The sequence below is a fragment of the Castor canadensis genome, chromosome 5, assembly GCF_047511655.1.
Source record: "Castor canadensis chromosome 5, mCasCan1.hap1v2, whole genome shotgun sequence".
NCBI classification, from domain to species: domain Eukaryota; kingdom Metazoa; phylum Chordata; class Mammalia; order Rodentia; family Castoridae; genus Castor; species Castor canadensis.
In genome coordinates this window covers 467,605-482,406 of record NC_133390.1, presented here as the reverse complement: position 1 = coordinate 482,406, position 14,802 = coordinate 467,605, and the positions used below count along the sequence as shown (strand labels likewise).

General features: G+C 45.1%; 1 protein-coding gene and 1 long non-coding RNA gene across 2 annotated transcripts in view; one reads left to right on the top strand and one right to left on the bottom strand.

Annotated features, from left to right (window-relative positions):
* LOC141423170 (uncharacterized) overlaps positions 1-3,280 on the top strand; it is an 11,851-nt gene extending 8,571 nt beyond the window's left edge. The window contains exon 6 of the long non-coding RNA XR_012447814.1: positions 560-3,280. This is a non-coding gene — a long non-coding RNA (uncharacterized lncRNA). The remainder of the gene's footprint in view (positions 1-559) is intronic.
* Spatc1l (spermatogenesis and centriole associated 1 like) overlaps positions 1-14,802 on the bottom strand; it is a 16,478-nt gene extending 1,676 nt beyond the window's left edge. The window contains exons 1-2 of the mRNA XM_020178667.2: positions 13,512-14,802; positions 5,367-5,714 (exon numbers count right to left, since the gene is read on the bottom strand). Of these exons, the coding sequence (XP_020034256.1) occupies positions 5,367-5,714; positions 13,512-13,713 (550 nt within the window). The 5' untranslated portion in view covers positions 13,714-14,802. The remainder of the gene's footprint in view (positions 1-5,366; positions 5,715-13,511) is intronic.

Genomic DNA, 14,802 nt, shown 5'->3' with positions numbered 1-14,802 from the left:
TTTAGTATGTTCACAGAGCTGTTCAACTATCAGCATTTCGTACTTTCAGACTATCTCATCACCTCAAAAGCAAACAAATCCCCATTCTCCTTTCCCCCAGCCCCTGGAAACCACCAATCTACCTCTGTCCATGTAGGTTTATGTATTCTGAACATTTCACATAAGTGGAACCACGCCATGTGTGTCCTTTGTTTGACTTCATTCACTCTGCACAGAGCATTCAAGGTCCATCCTTGTAGCACATGTCAACACTTCATTCCTGATGAGTAACGCTCTATCATATGGCTATGCTACATTTTATTTATTCATTCTCAGTCCATGGGCATTTGGGTTGTTTTTACTCTGAGGCCATTAGGAATGAGGCTGCATATATAAGTTTTTGTGTGGATGTATTTACCCAGGAAAGGGATTTCTGGGTCATTAGGTAACTCTTTAACCTCATGAGGAACTGCCAAGCCGTTTTCATAAGTGGCTTCCCCATTTAACATTCCCATCAGCAGTGCAGGGGAGCCGCAATTTCTCTGCCTCACATACTTATCAGCCTTCTGTTTTATCCTAGACATCACATCACAGGACAAAACAGAACCTCACTGTGGCTCTCATCTGCATTTTGCTGACGGCTAGTGACACTGGGCATCTTTTCATGTACCTTCTTTGGAGAAATGGCTAGTCAAGTCCTTTGCCTGTATTTCTTTGGACAGGTCTCACTATGTAGCCCAGGTACCACCACGCCCAGAACTTTTAATTAGCTTGTCTTTTTACTGCTGAATTGTATATATTCTGGAACTAATCCTGTAACAAATACATGACTTACAAGTATTTCTCCCATTTTTTAGGGTAACTTTTCACTTTTCTGCTACTGCCCTTTGAGGCACAAAAGGTTTTTACCTTTGAAAATTTGTCTGTTATCTATTTTTCATTACCAAGGCTGGAGGAGTGGCTCAATCAGTAGAGTGCCTGCCTCATAAGTGTGAAGCCCTGAGTTCAAACCCCATAACCAAAAAAAAAAAAAAAAAAAAAATTCATTGCCAAATCCAAAGTCATGAAGATTTAACCCTACATTCTTCTCTAGGAGTTTTATGGTTTGAGCTCTTTTAACTTTCCTGATTTGATTTTTGCTTGTGGAGTGAGGTAGGGGTCCACCTGCATCCTTTGCATGTATGTGTCTACTTGCTCCAGTGCCATTTGTCAAATATTATCCTTTCTCCACTGAATTGAGAAATGCATAAATGCATGAGCTTATTTCTGGACTCTTAATTCTTGTCCATTGACACGATCTCTGTCCTTTTGACAGTACTGCAGTCTTGAATACTGTAGATTAGTTAACAGTATGTTTTGAAATGGGAATGGGTGAACCCTCCAATTTTGTTCACCATTTCAAAATTGTTTTACCTATTCTAGATCCCTTATATCTCCATGTGAATTGAAGTTTCAGCTTGTCAACTGTTGCAAGGAAGCCAGCTATAATTTTGATAGGGTTGTGTTGATCTATTGGTTATTATTGATATTGGTTGTTAAACAAAATTAAGCTTTCTAAGCCATGAACACAAGATTTTTTTCTATTTATTTAAGTCTTATTTCAACAATAGTTTACAGTTTTCATTGTAATTATTTCCCAAGATTTTGCAAGGCTGTAGAAAGTACCCAGGAAATAAAATGAGAACTAGCCCTAGAGCACAAAAGCACACAGGGCAAATGCAGGCATACAGATACAGGGTACATACTTCCCTTTCTATATTTATCTCATTGGGGTCCATCTCCCTCCTCTGTCCCACAGGATTAACTACGCAAATTAACCACACTACACCTGAGATGTTCTAAACTCACTCCCAGTCCAACTGAAACTCTCTAAGATTCAGCCAAAAAACTATTCTTTGAAGAAAGAAATCAGCACAATTACTACACCTCTATGTAGACTTAACAGGGAAAAACAGAAAGAAGACAAAAGTTACTGCTATCAGAAACTAGGGATGACACCACTCTAATGATATCAGTGGGACAATTAGAAAATATTAGGAATAACTTTATGCAAAATATTTGATTACCTGGATGAAATGAACCACTTCCTTAAAAGACACAAACTACCCAAGCTCACTCAAGAAGATATGAAGAAACAGATCATTTGAATAACCTTGTATTGATAAATGGAATTTTTATGAAGAAAACATTCTTACAGATAAAAGTCCAGGTGCAGGTGGTTTTAGCAGTAAATTCCACCAACATTTAATGAATTAATTGAACAAATTTGGCAGGAACTCATCCAGACAATTAGGATGGGAAATTTTTTTATCTCATTCTTTGAGGCCAACAATCTGATACCAAAACCAAAAATTGACATTCATTACAAGACATACAAATTCTCTTATAAACTGCACAAATTATTCCTAAAAGCTTAGCAATTAATTTAATATGATGCAGCATGATCAAATGAGGTTTATCTCAAGAATGCAAGGTTGGTTTAATCATATACTATAGTTTGGATGGGTATCCCCAATGCAAAGGCTTGGTCCCAGGATGGTAGTACTGGAAGGTGCTGTGGACCTTTAAGAAGTGGAGTCTGAAGCTGAAGGGAGAACACTAACAGGAGGGGAGGGTAAAAGAAGGAAGTTAAAAAGGTGAATATGGTTGATGTACTTTCTATATGAGAATGAATATAGAATATGTAAACCTGTTGAAATCACCATAAGAAGGGGACTAAGATAGAAAGGAGAAAAATAGAGGGGATGAACCAGTTCAGGATATAATACATATATACATGGAAATGTCATAACGAAACTCCTTGTTTAGGTATCTTAAACAAACAAAACTGTCTTTTTCAAAAACAAAGGACAGGAAGGTAAAACAGGTTCTGCCTGGGGGGATGATACCAGTGGGAGAGGGGGAAGATATAAGGAAAGGGTGAAGGACAGCGAATATGGTGGGAATATTATGTATTCATCTATGAAAATGGAAAAATCAGACCTGTTGAAACTATTCTCAGGGAGATAAAGGAGAATGATAGGGTGAATTTAACTAAGATACCTTGTAAGAACTTTTACAAGTGTCACAATGCACCCCCAGTATAACAATAATATGCTAGTAAAAATAAATTTTAAATTTAAGAAAGAAGTGGGGTCTGGTGGTAAGTCACTAGCTCATTGGATGTTGCCCTACAGGGCATGGGGAGCCCGGGCCTCTCTGGCTGTCTGCTTCCTGGCTCAGGATGTACCATCCTCGCCAGCAGCTCAAACACAGGAAACCACCTGATCTTGGATGTGAACCTCCAGAATCATGAGCTGAAATAAACCTCTCTTTATTTCATAAGTAGCCTGTGTCTGGTTTTCATTGTAATGATGCAAAGCTGACTAACATACCATATTAACACACTACAAATGAAAACCAAATGTTCGCTTCAATAAGCTGGGCACAGGTGGCTCACACCTGTAATCCCAGCTACTCAGAAGGCAGAGATCAGGAGGATCATGGTTTCAAGTCAGCCAGAGCAAGTAGTTCACAAGACCCTATCTCAAAAAACCCTATCACAAAAAATTGGGCTGGTGGAGTGGCTCAAGGTGAAGGCCCTGAGTTCAAGCCCCAGTACTGAAAAAAAAAAAAGTTTACTTCAACAGATGATGAAAAGGCACTTGACAAAATCTAACATCCATTCATGATAAGTCAGCAAACTCAAAATCAAAGGGAGCGTCTTCACCCTGATGAAGGGTGTCTACAAAAGCCTTAGCATCAGACTTCATGGTGACAGACTGAAAGTCTTCCCCCTGCTCAGCAAAAGATGAGGACGTTCGCTGTCCCCACTTCCACTCAACATTGGTCTACCGCCCCAACCAGTGCAATAAGATGAGAAAAAGAAATAAAGGCATATGAATTAAAAATATAAGAACTGTCAAACAACACAAGCATATGTACCAAATCCTAAGGATCCACCAAAAAACAGCTACCAGAAGAAATAAATGCATTTAGTAGCATTGCAAGATATAAAGTTGTATGAGTAAGGGTTTTCTAGAGAATCAGAACCAACAAGATGTGTGTGAAGAGGGATTTATTTTAGGAATTGGTCACATGATTATGAAGACTCACAAGTCCTGAGAGCTGCAGTTGACAAGCTGAAAGCCAGGACAGCCAATGGAGTAGGTATAATTCCTATCCAAGGGTCAGCAGCCTTGAGACCCGGACAGAGGGTTCTTGACTGAAGGCAGCCAGGCAGGAGGAGTTATCTCTCATTCAGGCCTCCAGCTGACTGGATGAGACCTAACCACACTAGGGAGAGCAATCTCCTTTACCCAGACTAGAAATTTACATGTTAATCTCATGCAAAAACATCCTCACAGGCACACCTGCAGCAATGCGTAGCCAAATGTTTGGGTGTCTGTGGCCCAGTCAAGTTGACACATAAAAGTGACTATTGTATGGGTTGATATCCAAAAATCAGTTGTTATTGTGAACTAGAATCAAGTGATAGAAACTGATATTGGTAAAAATAACACCTATGAGCGCACCAAAATATGAAATACTTAAGTAAACTTCACAAAATGGACAGGAAAGACTTGCACATAAAGAACTATAAACATTGGTGAGGACTGTTACAGACCTAAATAAACAGATACACAGTGCTCATTACAAAGGGGCCATTTCTCTGGACCTGTTAACCCACAGACATTTCTGTAGAAATGTCTGATTTGAAAATTTATATGGAAATGTGAAGGACCTAGAACAGCCGGCACTTGACTTACAGTCTTACATCAACCCACAGTAATCCAGTATAGGTGACTGACTGATGGATAAATGGAGCCACAAGGAGGGTCCAGAAACAGACTCACATATAGGTGGACAATCGCTGCTCAGGGTGCCCAGGTGGCTCAGTGGGAAGGGTCTTTTAGGCATTGGTGCTAGGGCAGTGGATTCTACATGCAAACCACAGTGGACAAAAACAACTTGGAACTGACTACAGTCCTGAATTTTAAAAGCTGCAAAGCTTCTACAGGAATATAGGAGAGAATCTTTGTGACCCTGCATTTGGCAAAGACTTCCTTGGACACAAAAATTTCAAACTACTAAAGAAAAAGATCAATAAATTGAGCTTGTCAAATTCAAGTTTTTCTCCCCCCAAAATATTATGAAAATGGAAAGCCTCTGAGTGGAAGGCCATGTCTGCAAAACATATACCCCCAGAGGACTTGTATCCAGAATATATAAAGAACTCTTGCACTCAACAAGACAAGCAATTCTGTTTTCCTAAACAGTGAGGACAGACAGCCAGGGAGCTGCCCAACCCAGCTCTGCTCCCCATTCAATGCCACTGGAGAAGCTGGACGTGGTCAGGTCACCCAGATGTGTCTCCTCCACCCAGGGCCACCTGCCACACACCATACCATTGAGGTAGTAGCTCCTCCTGCTCCTGTCCCCGGTGGGCAGGCTGCTCTCTGAGAAGCACACCTTCTTAGACCGCACCATTTCCCTGGGCTCCAGCAGTGTCTTCTCTGTCAGTGGGTCCTGCAGGGGGCTCAGGAGCGGGGACAGCTTCCTGTCGGCACCACGAGCACACAGGTCAGGGGGATTCAGGAAGGCCTTAAATGGTGCCTGGGAGGAGGTTGCACAGCCTGGGGAGGCTTCGTCCTCACTGGAGAGAGGTGCATGTGAGCACAGGAGGTCTTCCAGGGAGGATGTCTGCAGCTGGGAGGGTGTGTCGGTGACACTGGGAAACCTTCCAAAATCTGCACCTGGGGTGGGAGGAAAAGGACAGGAAGTCAGGCTGGAGGTCCTCAGACATCCCTAGATGTGCAGAAAACATGCAGGTGAACACTGTTGCATTCAACCCCCAGTTGTGGCCCTGGCTGTCATTTTCCCTGCTGATGGAGAGAAAGCACCTGCCTCATGGTCTCAGGTACAAAGAGCCTGAGTTCTCACGACATACTCACTGGATTGACTTCTACATGCCTTTTTAATTTTCCATAAATGGTATAATTCTATACACTTATTCAGCATGACTTTCTGAGATTTATCCCTGTCCAGCTACTTGGGAGTCACCTGGTTCATCTACCTGCTTCTCAGCCCATGCTCATCCAGTGAACTTTTATCCATTTTCCTTATAAAAGCAAAGCTGTGGCTGGGCGTGGTAGAACATTTGCTAGCTTGTGCAAGGCACTGGCTGGATCCCAGCACCACTGTGGTCAGCCTCTCTGGATGTGCCTCCTTGCTCACAGGCAGTGTCCTTTGAGGACATCTAGGGTGGGGTGTGTGGGCTTGGTTATCTTGTTTTCCACAACTGCAGGGGCAGCCTATGGCCATGGGGCATAGACATCACACCTGCCAGATGTAACTTGTATCTTCTTTGTGGCTTAGGAAGTCCTTTTCTACACCCATGTCAGGAATAAATTCTAGCAATAAAGCAAATAAACACTGAGAAACAGTGTTTTTTAAAAATTCCTATAAAAAAATTGTATCTTCACAAATGCATATGCAGGTACCAACTATTTGGCCCCTAAAAATGTTTTCCAAGAAAAAAAAACATTCAAAAGAAGATTCACAAGTGAAATGCTACCTCCTGTCTACCATTGCAGGGGCCATTGGTCCTCAAGGGCCTCACCATCCCCACCCACTGTACACTACCAAAGAACATTATGTGCAACTGTACTCCAACTGGAAATGCCAATAAAAGAAGTGCTCTTCCAGGAAATTATTGTTAAATGACTCCGTAAGATGTAGGAAAACAAGCCGGGTGCCAATGGCTCATGCCTGCAATCCTAGCACTTGGGAGGCTGAGATTGGGAGGACTACAGTTGGAGGCCAGCCCCGGCAAATAGTTCTCAAGACATCCATCTCCAAAATAATCAGAGCAAAATGGACTGGAGGTTGGTTCAAGTGGTAGAGCACTTGTTTTTGCAAGTGCAAAGTCCTGAGTTCAAACCCCAGTCTGATCAAAAAATAAAGGAAGGAAGAGGAGGAGGAGAAGGAGGAGGGAGGGAGGGAGAGGGGAGGGAGAGAGAGAGAAAGAGAGAGAGAAAGAAAGAAAGAAAGAAAGAAAGAAAGAAAGAAAGAAAGAAAGAAAGAAAGAAAGAAAGAAAGAAAGAAAGAAAGAAAGAAAGAAAGAAAGAAAGAAAGAAAGAAAGAGAAAGAAAGAGAGAGAGAGAGAGAGAAAGAAAGAAAGAAAGAAAGAAAGAAAGAAAGAAAGAAAGAAAAGAAAAGAAAAGAAATAGAAAACTTAAATGGGCCAATAACCAAAGAAGAAAAATGTAAAAGTTAGAATCACTCCCCAGAGGGCTGTAGGTCCAGGTAGTCTGTGATGAGCTCCTTTAAGTTCCCCAACAATTCATAATCCCTACCATATAAATAAGGTGGGAACACTGAAAAAGTAGTAACAAAAGATGCTTAATTAAGGTTAATGATTTGTTACAATTCTGTTATCAAATTTCCACAAAAATAGTCTCCAGCAAGAAAAATATGGTCTGGCTTCACACAGAAGTAGATTAAGGGTCCAAAAAAAAAACAAAATCACATAAAACCCCATCAGAGTACACTAAGACAGACAGGAAGAGGCAGCAATGTTGCAGAACCTAGCAGCCAAGCAGCATGAGATTCCCTAGACAGAGAAGCCAAGGGCCCCTCACCAACACAGAAATAGCTCATGAAAATCAACAAAATGAGCCCTTTCTCAGGGGCTTCTTATTCTTCAAAAATAAGAACTAGATGGGGCGTGGTGACTCACATCTGTAATCCCAGATGCTCTGGAGGAGACAGAGATTGGGAGAATCACTGTTTGAGACCAGCCTGGGTAAAAAGTTAGCAAGACTCCCCCATCTCAACCAATAAACCAGGTGTGGTGGTGCATACCTGTGATCTCCACTATAAGGGAGACTGTGGGTAGAAGCATCACAGTGACAGGCCAGCCTGAGAAAAACCACAAGATGCTCCCTGAAAAAATAACTAAACTAAAAATAACTAAACCTGCCTAGCAAGTGTGAAGCCCTGAGTTCAAACTCAGTACCGCAAAAAATAACTGAATAAACAAAAGTAAGAACTGAGAGGATTCTTCCTCTGTGGCCAGCCTGTGTGTCCCTCCCTACCTGGGCAGATGGGCCATCAGTCACTGCCCACAGCCCACCAGGCACAGGCCATAGCCTCTCTGCCTCCCACAAAAGTCAAGCTGAAACCAGTTTCTGAGCACTTAGAATGACCACTTGTGCACACTTCAACCGTGGAATGAGAACAAGTAAGAGAAAGAAGTGGAACACAGAACACAATAGTTTGGTAGAATGGCTGGATAAAGGAAGATGCTCAAAAAATAGCGGCTTTCAGCATGCCAGCCCTGAGCACTCTGAAGGAGCAGTGGATAAGGACCTCGCCCACAGCTGCAGCAAGTCACACACAGTGGCCGTCAGTTTATGTGAAAGGAAGGTAGAAGTTGTCAGAGTAATCCTTGCTGCTCAGAAGGCAGAGATTAGGAGGATCAAGGTTTGAAGCTGGCCCAGGCAAATAGTTCGAGAGACCCTGTCTAGAAAAAACCTTCACAAAAAAAAGTGTTGGTGGAGTGGCTCGAGGTGTAGGCCCTGAGTTCAAGCCCCAGTACAGAAAGAAAAGGATGGAGTCACTCACTCAAGTCAACCTTCGCAAGAAGATAAAGTCCAAAGTTTGTGAAGGAAGCATTCTCAGACACAACTGCCCAATAACTATCTGTCATTTCCAAATAAATATTATTCTCTGGAGAATCGCTCTGTTTTGTATTATCATTTACTAGGACTATAAGCCTAACAATGTTAAAGATACATGTGAGAGAAACAGCTAAAAAAGATTCACAAGCCAGAATAGCTTAGCATAACTGCCCTAACGATGCAGTGTGAAACTACCCTGAGGATATTTGGAAGAATAAAGAGCTAAGAATACCATTGTGCCTTCTGAATAAATGAGTCTGCTTTTTAAAAATATTAATCCTAAGGAAATGACCCTAAATTGAAAAAAAAAAACTTTTTGCAATGTAATTTACCGCAGGGGGAAAAAAGAACTTTAATTTCAAAAGGAAGAGAGTTCGTCAAATTGTGGTTTATTTGACTGGAATATTGGGTGGCCATTTTAAAATCTATTTATAACACAAGGATACTCATATATTGATGCTACAGAAGGTTGTGCTTGGAGAATACTTGCAACCACTCAACAATCATCTGATATTCACCCATCAACAGTAAGGATGGGGTGAGCAGTGGAGGACCCCCAAGCTGACAGTCCCACAACAGTGACCGTGGGGCTCTGGATAAGCCCTCCAGGCCCTGGGGAGCAGCCTCCAGTGATGCTCAATGGACCAGGATGACCCAGAAGAGAGCAAGGAGTGGGACAGCTCAGGAGAGCCAGGGAGGCTGCTGCCCCTCTGTTCCTTTTGAGAATAGGTGTCACAGCTGGGTGTGGTGGCACACGCCTGTGGGAGCCAGCACTCAGGAGGCTGAGGAAGCAGGATCAAGAGTTTGAGGCTAGCCTGGGGTACATAGCAAGTTCCTGTCTCAAGAAAAAAAAAAAGTGTGTGTCACTGGCTCTCAAACTCAAGTGAAGTTAGGACCTGAGAGGCCTTGCTCGTCGGTCTGATGGGGATGTTTGTGATGCTGAATGAAGAGACCATACTGGTACAGTGTCCTCCTCTACAGTGGGGCACATGCTGCAGCATTTGGTGTCTGTTCCAACATTTCCAAATCACACCGTCTTTGACTCAAAGAATCCACATTCAGGGATTTACCTGGCACAAGGTCACAGAGGTGTGAGTGTGGCTACTCACAATAGCACCATCTGTGGTCACAGAGAAGCAGTAATGGTGTCACCTATCGTGGGGCCCAGCTGAAGATCAAGTGTTAAAGTGCAAGGATAGACACAGAAGAGGACCGACAGGCAATGATAGAGACATGGATGGTGAAGGGGGAAGTCAAGTAGCAGGAGACCATAATCTTGTTTAGGTAAACCAGAAAGATACACATTTACACTTGGGAACAGCCATCAGAAGTTCTGGAGAGAAATGCAGGAAAATGTGGGGTGGGATGGATCCAGGAGGCACAGGAGAGCCTTAAGGATTAAGTCAACCACCGCACATGTTGCTGGATACCTTAGAAAACAGGCTTTTGAAGCACACATCTTGTTTTGAAGACAGATGATAAGGGACTCTTGGAAACATCCAAACCATTGCAATGATTCCTTTCCAAGTAAAACCTGTTGTGCAAACACTTGGCACTGGACAGTCCCCAAGCCCACGTTGTGCTGCTGCTGGGGATGATCCTTCTCCTGTGCCTGCAAGTGGCTGAGATGGGGCCAGGACTGAATGTACTGTCAGGAGCCCCAGGCTTCTTCCCACACGTGCATCTAGCCCAGACATGGAGGAATGACATGGCAGAAGTAGGAGGCTGGCCCTGTCTGGACCCCTCCTGTGCATATCCAGAGCTGAGCTGACTCCTCCCTGACACTTGACAGACCTGGCCAAAGCCCAAGACCCACTGACCCCACACTGATCTTGTCCCATGCCTGCGGCTGGGGCTCAAGGCTCTTTGGGAAAGCTTGGTGGCCTCAGGCTGGGGCCTGAGGTCTGGGCGTCCTGGAAGTAGCCCAAGGGTGGGGGTACTGGCCACAGTTTGGAAGTATAGCCCTTGCTTTGAACCCCATCAGGCAGTACAAGACAGCCTCTGACAGCGTCAGCATCAATAAGACCTAGGGACAAGTGCCCTGCAGCCACTACAAAATGCAGTGGCCCAAGTGCCCAGAACTTGGCACCAACAGTGCAGGATATGAAACATGGCTCAATGGTGTGACAAGGGACAATATGATTGTTCCTCCATTACATGTCCTGCATCCTCTTAGGCCTTGTCAGTGACACTATCTCCATCCCCTACCCTGAAAGCCTGTGAGAAGCCCCTGACTGTTCAAGATTCCTCAGCAAGGGTCGCCTTGGGACTGAAGGAGTGGACACCTGGTGAGGGTCCCCTGGCACCCCAGAGCTTTGCACTCACCAGCCCCATGCAGGGGCCCAGTGGGCTCTCTGCAGAGCTGAGGTGTACAATGCCTTTCCAGTGCTGGCTGTGTTTAGAGGATGATAGCAGACATCCAAAGAGGACTTTGGGAAGTGACCACGCCAAATGCAGGTCCCCAGAGCCTCGCCTTGTCTGGTAAGCAGCTGAGTTTCAGGGCATCACACAGGACTTGGCCATAGTTTGACTACCTCCACAGGGTACAGGCCTATGTCACTGAGGACTGGGTAGTCTGGGACTGGTCTGTTCCCACCCTGGCCAGGTAGTGGCATGACCACCACATCCAGTGGGAGACTGGGTCATGGGAATTCTCCAGCAGTTGTAATTGAGAGTTCTGCTCTGTCTACCATCCAACCAAAGGCCAAGGTCACATCCATCAGCCATACTCCAAATCATACTACTATGCATGAAAAGGAAATTTTTCATAAAAACCCTTAAGACAACTACCTGATTTTGCAGAAAGTAACCAAACCCTATTTTTCTTATTTCTAAAAAAAGCTGTAAGGGTCGGGCCCCAGTGGCTCACACCTGTAATCCTAGCTACTCAGGAGGCAGAGATCAGGAGGATCATGGTTCAAAGCCAGCTTGGAAAAATAGTTGTGTGAGATCCTATCTCAAAAAAACCCTTCACAAAAAAGGGCTGATGGGAGTGGCTCAAGGTGTAGCCCTGAGTTCAAGCCCCAGTAATTAAAAAAAAAAAAAAAGCCATAAGGGCTGGAGGTATGACTCAAGGCACGCGATGTGTGTGGCTCAGGTGGTAGAGTACCTGCCTAGCAAGTGCAAGACCTTGAGTTCAAACCTCAGTACTACCAAAAAAGAAAAAAAAGAGCTAGCACCAGTGGCTCACATCTATAATTTGTAAGTCTAGCTACTTAGGAGGCTGAGATCAGGAGGATCATGGTTTGAGGCCAACCTGGGCAAATACCTCAACAGACTCCATTTGCAAAATAACAAGAACAATGGGGACGGGGGAGAGAGATAGAGGGGGTAAATCTAGCTAAGATATATTGAAGGCACTTTGTAAATGTCACAATGTATCCCCAATACAATTATAATATGCTAATAAATCAAGAAAAGAGAAAAAGGAATAACGCTTAGTACAGAGCCCAGCATAAAAAGACATGTTCAGCTGGGCTGGACACCGGTGGCTCATGCCTGTAATCCTAGCTACTTAGGAGGCAGAGATTAGGAGGATTGAGGTTTGAAGCCAGCCTGGACAAATAGTTTGTGAGACCCTAAAAAAACCCATTAAAAAAAAAAGGCTGGTGGAATGGCTCAGGGTGTAAACCCCAAGTTCAAGCCCCAGTGTCCCAAAGAATAAGATATGCTCGGCAATTATTAGCTAATATTATGCAGCACAGTGAATCTGATTGCTTTGGGAAAAGAAATAACCAGAGCAAAATGGACTTGAGGTGTGGCTCCAGCAGTAGAGCACCTGTTTTGCAAGCATGAAGCCCTGAGTTCAAACCCCGGCACCGCCACCCCTAAAAAAAAAAAAAAAAAGAGAAAAAATTCTGATCTACCATCTGCAGTGGAAGCACCACCAAGATGGATTTTTGTAAAAACCCTTAAGGGGAAGACCCTCCTCACTATAGAAAATTCAAAGCCAAGATACAGGATATGGAAGGAATTCCTCCTGATCTGCAAGACACTGATCTTTGCTGGGAAGCAACTGGAAGACGCACTTTGCCCGACTGCAACATTCAAAAGGAGTCCACCCTTCATCTGGTGTTGAGACTTCATAGTGGTGCTAAGAAAGAAAGAAGTCTTATACCACTATCCCAAAAAAATAAGCAAATGGCTGTCCTGAAATACAATAAGGTGGATGAAAATGGAAAAATCTGTCATGTGAGTGCCTTCAGATGAATGTGGTGCTGGAGTTTTTATGGCCAGCTACTTCAACAGATATTATTGTGGCAAGTGTTGTCTGACTTACTGCTTCAACAAGCCATAGGATAAGTAATTATGTGCAGATTAATAAAACATATGGACTAAAAGTAAAAAAGCCACAGAAGGTTGGAGTGGACACCATCTGCGAAAACAATCACAGCATCACAGTCTCTTCAACCCTCTCACCCCCAAGAGGTGATGTCAGGGCCTCCCTCTCCAGAGGGTGCTGGCCACTGGGAGCCAAACTCAGCCTTGTGACTTACTTTGAGCTATGGTGAGTGAGAGGATGGGACACAGCAGAGGCATGGAGCTCACAATGGTGTGCACATCTATGAGATGAACAAACCAGGTTAGCCACCATCCCAGGAGGGGAAGACACATGTACGGCAGGGCCAAGCCTAGCCCAGCGGAGCTGACCTCAGTGGGCCTGATTTAAGCCACTTGGCAGCACTGGACACACCTCTGACAACCACCTGCTAGGGTGGGTAGCCCACACCTCCCATCCTCCAGGTATGGACTGGAGATAGAGAGAGGAGAAAGGCTTCCCTAGGACACACCGCAGGTCGGCTAGTCGGCCTGAAGGCAAGGGAGGTCCCCTGGCTCTGTCACCCTCACTAGGCCAGGCTTATGTCTCACCTCCATTCCCCGGGGAGCAGGCCTCGGGGTAGGTGGAGGCCTTGGGGAAGAGGAGTTCCCGGCCTGGGCGACCACAGCTCTCCTGACAGCTCTCACTGAGCAGCCGCTTCAGCATCTGGTTTTCCTTCAGGAGGCGCACCTGTTTCTTCAGGTCTGCGTTCTCGCTCATGAGCCTGCTCATCAGCTCGCTCCCCTCGGCCATGGCGTCTTCAGGTGCTCACGTGTGGGCCTGCGGCCCCATGGAGATGGAAACACAGAGCCCACAGACCCCAAGAAACTGCCCAAGACCACAGAGTTCCACGCTGCCTGGCCTTCCACAGCCTTGTGATGTCGCCACCCTTAAAGAGGCAGCACCATGGCACCAGCATCCATCTGCCCTGGACCTACAGACACCAGACAAATGCAGACCAGTCTGGGCCAGGCAATGCAGCAGAGAAATCAGAGGCGATGGAACATGCAGGCAAACACCTTATAAATCACTGCAAGAGGGATCCTGAGTGTGAAGGACATGAGGAAGGGTAGTGGGACATGGAGGAGGGCCAAACTTCAGGTGGAGTGCTGAGCTCCCAGGAGGCAGTCAAAGTAGTGGGGACAGTAGGACCCAAGACCCCAAGGCCAGACCTTGCGGGCACCCTCCAGGAGCAGCCAGAATACTGTAGTGGGTGGGAATGCATGAGATTGTCTGTTGTATGGAGTCCTCAGACTGCAGTGGACACTCTGTCTTCACCCTGGGTGACATATGGGGCTACTGTTCCTGTGGCATGTGCTTATGAGAGGTGGACCCAGTGCCATTTCTTGAATCCAAAGAGTCAAAGGGGTCCCCCAGAATCTACATGGCATCTGGCTCACCCTTGAGGAAGGGGCAGTGAGGACAGAGGAAGAGACCAGCCCTGGGCAGCCCCATAGCCCCAGGGAGCTGGGGGGAGGGGAGCTCTGATGGGGATGGAAGTTTAGGCCACCTACTGACCACATCCCTCTCACAAAAAGGCTGGAGGCAGCACATCTGTATCCACCACTTGGAGTGGTGACACCACATTACTCACTATCTGCTACTGCCTGAGGCATGGAGGAGGTCCTCTGTCATGTGAGAACAGTGGTGTTTCAAGTCCCACTGGAGTTGGTCTCAGTTGTTGTAGTATGACTGCCCAGAAGCCCACCCAGCATCTGCTTTTCCACTGCAGGGAAGTGAGTGAGCTGCTTCTTCTAGCTCAAAGGCCTTGCTTTACTGGCAGCGATTTCTTTTGTTTGTTTGTTTGTTTTTTTATTTATTCATTTATTCATATATGCATAC